Source organism: Pteropus vampyrus, unplaced genomic scaffold (genome assembly GCF_000151845.1).
Source record: "Pteropus vampyrus isolate Shadow unplaced genomic scaffold, Pvam_2.0 Scaffold46, whole genome shotgun sequence".
NCBI lineage: Eukaryota > Metazoa > Chordata > Mammalia > Chiroptera > Pteropodidae > Pteropus > Pteropus vampyrus.
In genome coordinates, this window is record NW_011888827.1 from 4,524,708 (window position 1) to 4,536,800 (window position 12,093).

At 44.9% G+C, this 12,093-nt stretch overlaps 1 protein-coding gene across 1 annotated transcript in view; it reads left to right on the forward strand.

Annotated features, from left to right (window-relative positions):
- GFRA1 (GDNF family receptor alpha 1) overlaps window positions 1–11,873 on the forward strand; it is a 196,400-nt gene extending 184,527 nt beyond the window's left edge. Inside the window, exons 7-10 of the mRNA XM_011359314.2 lie at window positions 3,492–3,572; window positions 6,514–6,680; window positions 8,717–8,770; window positions 9,910–11,873. Of these exons, the coding sequence (XP_011357616.1) occupies window positions 3,492–3,572; window positions 6,514–6,680; window positions 8,717–8,770; window positions 9,910–10,065 (458 nt within the window). The 3' untranslated portion in view covers window positions 10,066–11,873. The remainder of the gene's footprint in view (window positions 1–3,491; window positions 3,573–6,513; window positions 6,681–8,716; window positions 8,771–9,909) is intronic.
- The last annotated feature ends 220 nt before the right edge of the window (window positions 11,874–12,093 follow it).

Here is a 12,093-nt window from a genome sequence, read left to right on the forward strand (position 1 = left end):
CCCCCAACACCCACCCCCGCCGGAACCTTCCTCAGTGGTCAGCAGGATAACATGAACTGCTTGCAGGGGTCAGTCTAAGGATTCTGGGAGCTAACGTGGATGGTGTCTGGCATGGAGTCAGTATGCACGGGTCTGAGCGTCAGAGACCTGGTTCCAATCTTGGTGTAGCCACGCCAGTCTGTGGAGACCTGGACAAGTCCCAGCCTCTCAGAAATCCTGTTTTCTGGTCTGTACAAAAGGGGACTGCCCTCCTCAGAGAGCCCTTTCAGCCCTCGGGAGCACGTCGGACAACGCGTGGGGATCGCCATCAGCGGAGGCTGCTATTAACAGTGATCGTGACAGTCGTCATCGCTGTTAGCCTACTCGGGTTTGCCTCTATTTTGTAGAATATTTTTCTTTGTCTACAAAAGCACATTTTTTTTAAGTTTTTACTTTTTTTGCTTTCACCTTGTTTTTTTGCTGCACCAAGGGTGCTCCATCTTCTAAACCCGAAGGCGAACAAAGGCCCTGGGTCCATTAGGTCTCCAGGCCGTGGCATTTTATATCAAACCTTAGTCACCACCATAAGTCACAGAGCCATTACGGGCCCGCACTCAGCTGCACGTAAATGCACAGGAGAATGAGAGGCTTAATAAATATCATCTGACGGTGACGAGGACGCGCGTCGGATGAGGTGGGCTCCGTGCACTTCTCATCAGGGACCACGATGGATCTTTCCTGTCGCTCTTGCACATTTGCGTTTCCGACTGCGCGTTTTGAGAAAACAAATGGTTCATTTTAGGGCCATCCCCCTAGTTCCCTTTACACTGCTATGGCTGATTGTTCGTTCTACAAAACACTTCCCCCGTCTTGGAACGAAACGTCTTTCACACATTGTTTGGCATAATCTCATTGTTAATTGGGCATAAGTTTCTAAAATACAGCTTATAATTGCTTCTTATCTGAATATTTTACTAATTAAGAAAGTTAACCATGAATGGAAACACACAGTGTTCTGATGTTAGTTTGCCACGTGCAATTGCCCCAACTTGGAGAAAAGCAAAATAGTTGTAAGTTGGCCCTGTGAAGTCGTGGAAAGAAGAAAGGCCGGCTCCAGTGCCACATTAAGCTCCCTGCCGCAGACAGTGTCTGCACACGGCGCTACTTGCCCGTCCTCCCATCAGCGTTAAATTGCAGATGCGGGGCTGCGGGCATCCTCTTGATGCTGTGCCGGAGACTGACAGGCAAGCCCCAGGGATTGCTAAGCTAATGGAGGGCTGTTGATATATCTTACAGGACTGTATCTCTTTCAGTGCATTCATTTTTAAATTCGAGGAAACAGAGAAGGTCACGAGCCAGTTCTATTTGATATGTTCACAAGCCAAATTAGCCTGAACTATTGCCTTTTTTTTCCCCACCCCTGCCCGAATCCAACCACGACCAGCACAGGGACCACAGAGAGGCTAAGAGATCATCAACAGCAACTTGGATTTTCAAAGGACTTCTACCCAGAGTGTCGCATTTGATTCTCAGGACAACTCTGTGGTACCTCAGTAGGACAGGGATTATTGTCATTTTAGCTGATGGTTGAAAAGCCAGGACTAGGAGCAAGTTCTAAATCAGAGTAGAAGCTTTCTTAACTGACCTTCCTTTAAGCGACTCACCGCAGCAGCTGACCTCTCCATTTTGCTGTAAACATCAAATGCCCAAGTCCAAACGTGTGGCCTCCCTCCTGTGCTCATCTCTGCCCCTCTCTCTGTCCAGTGGAGAGGCAGGCTTAAAAGAGCCAGGTGCGTTTGTTCTCAGACCTTCTGGTACTGTCGTATCTAGTATTTGGCTTACATAATCGAATTAAATATAACATGAATGATTGAAATAAGAAGACAAAAGAAAGCAGAGTTGTTTCAGTGAAAACTCAGTTGAATATATTGGAAAAGGCAAACTCCTTTAAAATGCCTTTGGATTAGGTGTGGATGAGGCAAATGTTAAATACAGAAAAACTACGAACAGTGGAAAGATTGTGTACTGGGACTCATCTGCAGGTATCAAACAAATGTTATTCCTGTTTTAGAGGAACTAAACCTGGAAGCTGTAGACCATGAATTATGGGTATAGATTATGTAGAACATAAGCCAGGGAACTCCAATCAGCAAACTCTTTAAAAAACTTTTCTTTAAGAAGATAGCCTTGGTCATGTATCCAAAAATCAGAAAATAAATGACGTTCAGATTTTAAATTAAAATATTTGATACAATACATACAATGGAATATTATTCGGCCTTTAAAAAGAAGGAAATCCTGCCATATGTGACAACATGAATGAATCCAAAGGACATTCTGTTAAATGAAATAAGCCAGTCACAGAAGAACAAATACTACATGACTCCACTTATCTGAAGTATCTAAAATCATCAAACTCATGGAAGCAAAGAATAGAATTTTGGTTTCTAGGGACTGGGGGATGAGGAATGACGAGTTACCCTTTGTCAGGTGTGAAGTTTCAGTTATGCAAGGTGAATGAGTTCTAGAGACCTGCTGTGCATTGTGCCAATAGAAACAATGCTGTATTATACACTTAAACACTTGTTAAGAGGGGAGATCTCATGTTGAGTATTCTTACCACAATTAAAAAAAGAAGCTTTGAAATTTTAAAAAGTTTCATACAAATGGATAATTTTTAAGCCATTTAATGGTTTTTGCCCTTTAACTTAATTTCTTAGTTGACCAATGACCTATGGGCTCGGTCCCCAATCCTGTCAGGTAAGAGGGTTTCTATTCTAGGCTTGACCCTAAGCTCAACCTAAATAGCACTGTTAAACTTGGAACACCTCACGGGTGCCAGGAATCTAAGAACTTCTAGATTCTAGAACATGAATGAATACAGGTCACCTTCGAGGCTATAAACGGCCACCTCTCCCTACCCACCTCCCCCAGCACACACAATCTGGCATCATGTCAGTTTACAGCACTCAGGGTATGGAGACCTCCTCTAAACAGCCCAGCTGGCATCTGAGCCTGTGCCTCTTCCCACTAAGGAAGCTCAGCTTCAGGCTTCCAGACCCTTCCCCACCCCCATCTTATGACCAGGCTTCACCTACCCAGAGCCAGCCAGACTAACTAAACTTGGCATCCCATGGGCCTTCCTAAACCTGTGCTGAGTGAAATATCTTTATAAGGCCTTCTTAGAGCTTAATGTAATGAAAGCCTTTTGGCTGAGGTTCAGGCAATATGTAGACAGTGTCTTAGAGGGAACAGGGAGAAGAGATAAGGCAGAAAAGCTGCCAAAGGATTATCACCAGGCCTTTCTCAGAAGAGCAAGCGTCCCATCTCGCTCTTGCCCTCCTCAAAGCCCCTCGGTCCTTTCCTGCCCTGTGCCAGGGTCCATAGGACCGACAGAAGTCAGCTTGGAGGAAATGGATCCCTTCCCCACAAAGCACAGACTCTGAAAGACAAGCCCCCGAGCCCAGGGCCTCAGAGCAAACCTTATTTATGTGTCCACTTGTTTTATGTAGCTGACTTTACTGCAAATTATTCAGACCAGTGGTTGCAAGTGGTTGTTACCAAGTTTGTAGGAAAAGCAAATCACCACGAAGGTGAGTTTTAAATAGACAGTGGCAGGGATTTTAGAAAGGCTGGCCAACTGCTTGTGACCAGACCAGCAGTAAAACCTCCCTTGGATCTCCCAAATCCGATAGGGAGAATCCGAAAAGCCGGAAAGAGTGTGAGACTGCAGAGCACCGGTCAGATCACCATGACTTAGCCTGCATGCACCAGCACATCGCTGCTTTTTTTCTTTTTTTATTGTGCAGAAATTATCGGGCAAATATGTACCGAGTGCACCACCGAATTGTTATACAGTAAGTACTCCCCATAAAATCAGGTGTATAGGCCTGTAAAATCAGGTATATAATGTGTAATCAGGCGGGTCGGTTTTATTAAAATGCAATGTGAAAAACGCACACTCTGAAGCAGAGAACTGTGCTTAGTTATCCTTCAGAATTAGTTGCCCATCTTTCTTCCTATGTTTTGTCTTACAAGAAAATGTAAGGTGTGTAGATTTAAATTGAGAAATAGCTTTGCGTTCTGGACTATTGGGGGGAAGAAGTCATGCAATGATTTTCCCTAGCAAAGGTCCAATTTATGCTGCAGAAAAGACTCATATGCTAATAAACTGGTATTGACAAGTGTGATAGATGCAGCTAGGTACTTAGTGAGTGCTGGAGAGCAAAGTTGATTGCATTTTACAGTCTGTGTATTTCTCTGTTTATTGCTTGTATTCTGTCATTAAGCAAACAGGTTCCTAATATAGCAAATCTCTCTAATCAGAAAAGCAAGAGAGAAAAGAACCAGAAGCATCATTAATTATGACCATTTGGCTGCAGCCTGGACAGTCTGTTGCTATTGGATTGGGCGACTTCCTCTGTTTTAATTTTCTGGAGGTAGAACAGAAACTGGCTTTTCTTATGCATGGAGGAAAGTAGAGAAATGTTCCATGCCCTGCTGGCTGACAGCTGCCTAAAAACCTGAGATTAAACACTGGCTTCTCTACAGAAATGGAGTCCTGGGGCAGCAAAGGCCGGGTTTCGAGTGGGTGCCCTTTTAAGTCCCCAGTTCCATAAACAGAGCAAGCGTGCTGCTCCAGAGGCTGACCGCTGGTCCCCGAGGCTGGGGAGAGCCTAGCGTGGGCAGAATTCGTGTGTGACGCCCAGTGGCCGATGAGTGGGCCTGACTGCGAGCTATAAATTATGTGTGTGCCCGTGAGTTCTATACAGGAAAACCGTTGGCACCATGGCAGGCTTTCCAGTAGCTAATCACAGGGGTAAAAAGCAGGAGAGTAGTCGGTCTGACTCCAGGTAACAGAGGTTAACAGCATCTAATGCATTTATTAACCCTCTAGTGCCAGGGACTGGTGAGGTCTGGCTCTGCAATTACAGTGACATGGAAATTCTATTACGTGACGTGCCTGGACTTGTGGACAACTGCCAGTGACAATTTTATAACACTGCTGGAGGGACAAGGCTTATGAAGTGCCTAAGGAACAGGTTCCCCGCATTTCCAGAATGACCGTAGGGCTACTGGTTTGGGGGGTGGGTTTCCCCAGTATCATTTTCATCTCTCCATGTTCGAGATGAAAACCCTGGGTGTTCTGGTGTGATGTTTCCCCCGGCTCGGAGTCAGGAATCATCCCCCACAACCATATAACTATCAATTCGCTGTTGTGGAACACTCTTTCATAAAAGAGATTAAATAATTTATTTTTGACATGCTGTAACAATGGTTAAACTTGACTTAGAAAAATGAATCCATTCTCTTCTTCTTTTCCCTCTTTTTAAAGAGAGATCCTATTTTAAAGTCACAGACTGTAAAGCCTTGTGTCTAGAGAGGCCGGGGCTGGCGCCCCTGCACAACCCGTTAACGAGCAGGGACGCTGAGCCCACAGACAGGACCTCGAGTGCTGTCCAGCACTCTCAGTGTTACACCCTTGGTTTCACTGGTCTGGAACTCGGCGATGAAAGGTGTTCTAGTTTCAAGCTCCCCTTCTATCATACAAGATCGAAGACGTTTGTTTTGTTTTTAACTTTCTTGGGACCGTCCCAATTTTCATCAACCGAGAGAGCATTTAAAGTATGTAAATACTCTTGACAATGGTTAAAAGTGGGGGATGCCCTGTAATTTTTCATGTTAGCATTTATCACCTGACTAAGCACACAGTGATAACTTTGATGATGTTTTCAAAAATGCTCAGGACAAAAGCCTTTAAAATATGGAAATAACAGGTTGCTCATGCTTCTAAAATGGACTTTAAGAGCTGGGTTTTCTTAGGTGGACTCTGGATCTGCAGAGATATATGTCTGACCTCAGGGGTCACTGGCAGGGTTGAGATTGCATACAAGACTGATAAGCGTGCAACCAGCCTGACGTATACAGGTCGTAATTCCCCATCTCTGCCCCTCCATCTGCCACTAATGAACCCTAACGGGGACTGGACATCCAGCCTAACAGTGCTCTGCCTGGAGTGGATGCCACTCAGTGCAAGCAGATCGGACTCAGCCCTCCTGTGATCGTGCTAGGTTCAGGTAGAACTCCAAGGCTGCTCTGCTCGGACCTCCACCCAGACCTCTCTGGGGAAGCTGTATTAATGCACTAAGTAAGCCGAATATTTAAAGGCCAGTGTGCATAGACTGCTAAGCCTCTGGAGTGCTAAGTGCTTCTGTGGGTTGAGGAGGTATTTAACAAGAGAGGCATTTTCTCAGAGCATCAGGAGGGGCCCGGCTGCACTCTATTACTTTAACTCAGCAGTTCAACCAGTTATGCCAACCAGTATTGTCCACCAGACAAGGTGAGCTTGGGGTTGCTGCCTCCGGATTTAGTGAAGCTGGTGGGGCTACAGAGAGGCAAGGCCAGAAGTTGACCATTTCCTTTACATAGAGGCCAGCAAGATGCCCGCTTTGTGGGGAAGAAGAGCCCAGAGACGTTGCAGACTTAGAACTGGTCTAAATGAGTGATCGAACGGCTGTTCCCGGCCACTCGCAGATAGAAGACAAGAGCCTGGGAATTTAGACCTGAGAATGTCTACCTGGTTGTACGCCACAATCGTGTACACAGCTGAATGCTCAGTGACTAACGAAGACCAGAAATCTACCTATGCAGATCCAGAGTCCACTCTGGAAAATCTGTTAGGAGACCCTCCTAGTCCACAGGTGGAAGCCCCTTTATGATCATTTAATAATGGTGGGTACTCGACCAGGTTCCTGAAGTGACTGAGACGTATGGCCAGTGAGCATCTCAGGTTGTGTGCGCAATGAGGAAAACACGTGTGCTGGTTGCTAACTATACAGAACAAAGTAGGGAGGAAGCCTACCTAGCCCTTAGAATTCTTAGAGGCCGCTGTGGTCAAGTTTAGCTGTGACCGTGAATACAGAAACAACTTGAAGGTTGCAATGGGTCCCAGACTGGAAGACGGGCTGCCTTCTCTGCGCATCTCAGTAAACTTCTTAGTTATGCAAAAGCCCTTAGCAAAGGTTTATGCCTTTTGGAGATTATGGCCTAGAAAAGCAAAGACGAAATGTGATGTTTTAGGGCTGTTTGGGTGTCTGGGCACAATTCCAATTTATTTCCTGCACAGAAATAAAACATGTAAAGTTCTACACATTATTCTCTGCAGGTATCAATGCAATGGACCAGATTTGCTATTAATATAGATTAAAAGTAGGCTTTTGAGTAAGGTTCAATTCCTCTTTCAATTTCCCCTCTGATCTTCTTACACATAACATTTAGTGACCTTTGAACAGCCTGGGGATGCTTCACAGTATCTTATTCTTGATGCCTGTTTAAAGGTTTCTATTTCATATTCACAGCTGGCATATGCAAATATAGGTAAAGATTATGATGCCTCCCAAGCATTATGGCCAATAAATTACTCCTTGGGTGAAGATGCTATCATTTCAGCCTAGCATGTTTTCAATGAGTTGCAAAATCTTCCCACAACGGGTGGCCTGCCAATGCCAGTCACGCAGAGCTGTCTGCCCAGGAACTCCTCGATTCTGGCGCGATGCTTAACCAGGCTTATCCTGCTGGCGAATGAGCTCTCTGTCTTTCAATGCCACTGGGCTTCTGTTCTGGAGGGGAGGTCCTGGGAGGGGTCGTGTGGATTTGGGGGGCAGGTAGAGCATGAACAGCCAAGCATACCAGGGTGTCCCGGGAGGAAGACTGTTTTCATTCAAGAGTTTTGGAGACCTGGTCTATCTCCTGACTCACAAGTAAACTCCTGCGTGACCTTGGAGGAGTCGCCTAACTTCTCTGCACTCTTCATTGTTTTGCTTTTATAAAATGAGAGGGCCGTCCTGGGCAGCCAGTTTTCATTGTAATTGTTTGAGCACTGAACCTTTCCTTCAACTCCAGTCTCAGGTAGAAGCCCCTGGAGATTTATTCTAGTTGCAAGGAAATAGGGAGCTGAAAGTTTTCACAGCTCAGCCCCGCGCAGCTGTCCTGGACATAGTTTTAAGATGACTGGATCGGGGACCCTTCTGAAAGCGCCCCTGCCCTGTGGGGCAGTGAGCTCCCAAGCCGTGAGTGCTTTACGCAGTAGAGAGCAGCGCCCTGAGCTACATCCCTTCAGTCAAATCATCATATGCCCAGCATTGGAAAATAGCTCAGGGTTCTGTTGACTGGAGCAACAGATAAACAAATGAACAAATGAGCTTCAGGAAAACCTATCCTCGTATTGCTAATAAATGGGTATTTTTATTGCAACATTTTTACCTCAGTGGCACTTCCCGAAAATTAACACTTAGAAATATAAATGAGTTCAAAATATAAATGACTTCAAAACTTTGTCTTCAGTAACCCAGCCCTATGCTGCCTCCAGAAGCCACACGTAGCTACTGAGCCTTAGAAATGGGGCAGGTCCAAATCAAGACGTGCTGTGTCTGATTTTGAAGACTTGAGTATGAAAAAAAATGTCAAGTATCTCAGTAATTTTTATACCGATCACATGTTGAAATGGTAAATATTGTGTTAAATAAAATATGTCGTTAAAATTAACTTCATCAGTTATCTCTTTGCCTACATGGCTACTAGAAAATTCAAAATTATATATGGGGCTCCCAGTTGTAGCTCACAGATTCCTATTGACGGCACTGCCCTTGACAGTTGATTAATGGATTGTTTGTTAGTAATTACTCTTTCGTGTTATGTAGGGGTGATTGTCTCTGTATGTGTTTTTGTCTTTCCCTAGGCACAGAAGCTGAAATCTAACGTGTCGGGCAGTACACATCTCTGCCTTTCTGATGTGAGTTGTGTTTCTTGCTGGATCTCTCTGCATTTCTAGAGACAGAGACTTTGGGCCCCCTGGGGCAGGGTATGATGTGAGGGGCTCAACAACAACAAGATTCCTGAAAGAATGAAAGAATGTAAGGCACCCCCATGTCCCTCTGGCCTTGGAACAAGGTACAGTCATCGCATCCCAGTACGCAGAGTTAGAAGTGCATGTGAGACCCGGGGTCTTCACCTCAGAACTGGACCCAGCATGAAGACCATGGTCCCAATACCACAGTCATATAAAATCATTGGGCCCAGATAACTCTCACTGCTTACTGGATGTCCTCAACCTACAGTTCCTTTAGTTGCCATAGCACCCCAGAGGTAGCTAGGGCAGGCCAAGCTCCTCTCCCCAGTTTACAGGTGAGAAGATGGATGATTCTGTCATGATCATTGTGGTGAGATGCAGCATAATGGGCTTGAGGGGATGCTGGGTGGAGATGGAGTAATGGGTCCTGGGGAAGGACAGCTGTGCTGACTGGGAGTCTGGAAGTCTGGGTTCTGGACTGGGCTCTCCTACTGACGAGCAGGGCAGGTTCTTTCTCTATAAAGCCTAGAGTTGAATTGCCAGTTGGGGGAAAGGCTACTGCTGCCTGCTCTGCTGGTTTCCAATGGGATTTGTGATCCATCTCTGTGTGAACCAGTACTTGACTGGGCAAGTTTTCTGAGGTGATCCTTCCTGCCCTCCTTCCACGACGGGGAGGGACAGCCAGCATTCCTCCTCAGTCAGTGGTACCCAGAAGGAGAAGGGTTCTATGTTGCATAGTACTGGGGTATCTGGGGAATTGGAGAGAAACAGCCAGGATATCTCAGTTCACATTTTTCCCCCAAATGGATTTTAAAAGCCATAAGAGAAGAGCAAGAAGATAAACATTGACCAGACTTTTTATCAAAAGTGTCTAATTCTCACCCCAATTCAAGATCCTTCCCATAAAACTTTAAGTCAGGGAATTACAGTGTCAGTCAGCATAAATCCTGGGTCAGCTTTGGTGAGTGGTGTAGCTCGCTGGTGCGAGGGTAGGGGAGGGAGAGAGAGAGTGTGTGGTTAAAATATACTGTGATAGAATGAATACATGCAGTGAGTGATAATGAAAATGTTCTTTCTTACAGCGTGATTATGAAAAGGATGGTCTCGCTGGTGCCTCCAGCCACATAACCACAAAATCAATGGCCGCTCCTCCAAGCTGTGGTCTGAGCCCACTGCTGATTCTGGTGGTAACTGCCCTGTCCACTCTTTTATCTTTATCTTTGGCAGAAACATTGTAGCTGCATTTAGAAAACAATATGGACATGTAAAAAGACAAAAACCAAGTTATCTGTTTCCTGTCCTCTTGTATATCTGAAATTCCAGTTTTAGGCGCTCAGTTGAGACATTGATTGCTAAAACGGTTTCATCCAACTGGAACTTTTTTCCTTTTTTTTTATTTTTTATTTTTCAAAGAAAGTTTCTTGTGATCCTTCGGGCTTCTGTGGGATACCCAGTGCAGTGCTACGTTCCAAACTCAAAAGGCTTTGGGGTACATTGTATGATAAAGAGATGGTTTGTAAATTTGGCTGTCAAGCAAACGGGGGCCATTTTTTTCATGATGATGATGATGATGATTTTAACAGTTTATCTCTGGCCTTTATTAGCTAGCTAAGGAGTTATAATATTGCTCAAGAATCTTCCGTATTTCATGTAATGGCTTTCATTTCTGATGACATAATTGCAGCTTAACAAGCTTTCCTCGTCACAAATCAAAGATTCTCATCAAGAGAATCCTGATGGACGATGTGCAAACAAGCTTATACCAATGTTTCCACACATCCCAGCCTTTTCCCTCTAATGTTTATGCTCCGTCAACAGTTCTGCACGCTCTTACAAAACAAAAAGCACCTGTCACATCCAGATGTCGTGTCTGTCTTCTAGTCAAAATAGAGAGCGAAAGCGGGTGTGAAACTGCACAGAACCTTGATCGGTGAATGACATTCTCCTAAGCCTTATCCAAATGAGAAGCCCTTAAACTAATAAGAGTCAAATATAGCTGAAGCATCACTCTAATACTCTTTACATGTATGAGGTTATATGTAGAAAAAAAATTTACTACTAAATCGTTTCAACTATTGGCTTTCTATATTTTGAGAGTAACGATAACCGTCTCCATTTTTTTTACTGATGGTTTAATACAAAAATACACGGAGTTTGTTTTCCTTTCCTAAGTAGTGTTAGCTCCAATGTGAACTTCAGGAATACAGCTCTTCAAAAGCAGACTCTGAGGAGCCTCGTGCTTGAGCAGAAAGCTCTGCATCACGTTACTGTGGACAGGCAGGATGAAACGGAGCAGCCAAGCACTGTCTTTTATCATTTCTTGATAATGCAAGAGTGCATACCTGTGAGGAGCCCGGCGGCCATTCGTAAATGTTCTGCAGCGTCGAAAGGCACCTTTGCCAGTTGACACAATTCAGTACCTTGGTTTTCCTGTTCCCTGAGAAAGGCAGCTCGGACTGGGACAGGACGGGGACATGCCGCCCTCTCTTCGGTAGCAGACCCATGCTGGGGTACACAGTTCTTTTCCCAAGGATTGTTTTTACTCCCAACGGTGATGGCGTGGCCACTGTTTAGAGCAGTGTCATCTGAAGGTTATCGGGAATCTTCTTGCATCTTTTTCTGTGTCCTCTGTGACAGACCGTGACCGAGTCTGTGAAAAAAAGATTCGTGGATTGAGAAGGTCGACGTGGGGTCTGTGGAGATGAGCTGGTTGGCACAGGTTGACACGGAACAGAACAGGACTGAGGATGGAAGGCGTCTGGTCTGTTCACGACACATCATCTTCCGCTTAAACAGATTGACCCTAAAAGTACACTTTTGAAGTCTGGTTGAAATGGTGAGATTCAGAATCTACAATGATCGAGTGCCGGTAGCCATGTTTCTCCAAAACTGAGTAGAGAAGAGGCGACCACCTTCACAGAGTGCTGCGGGCACTAGCTAGCTTTCTTCTCACATCGGGGGAGGGGCTGGAGGAGGGAGCCCGCGGTGCACATGTCACACCGATCCCCTCTGCCCTCTGACGTTTGCCTTGTCAGAATCCAGTAACAGGGCTGGAAAATCTGTTAAATCCAAGACGAAGGCATAGTCTTAGCATTATTGGTGTTTGAAGTACATTTATATCCAAATGTTAATAAACATAAATGTATAATACTAAGTACTAACTTTCTTCAAAATGTTTTCAAGGGAGATTCATCAAACAAATTTGATTAGCGAAAGGATTCACGAAGACTCTCACTTTGAATAAATCCATTAAATGTGTCGAAATA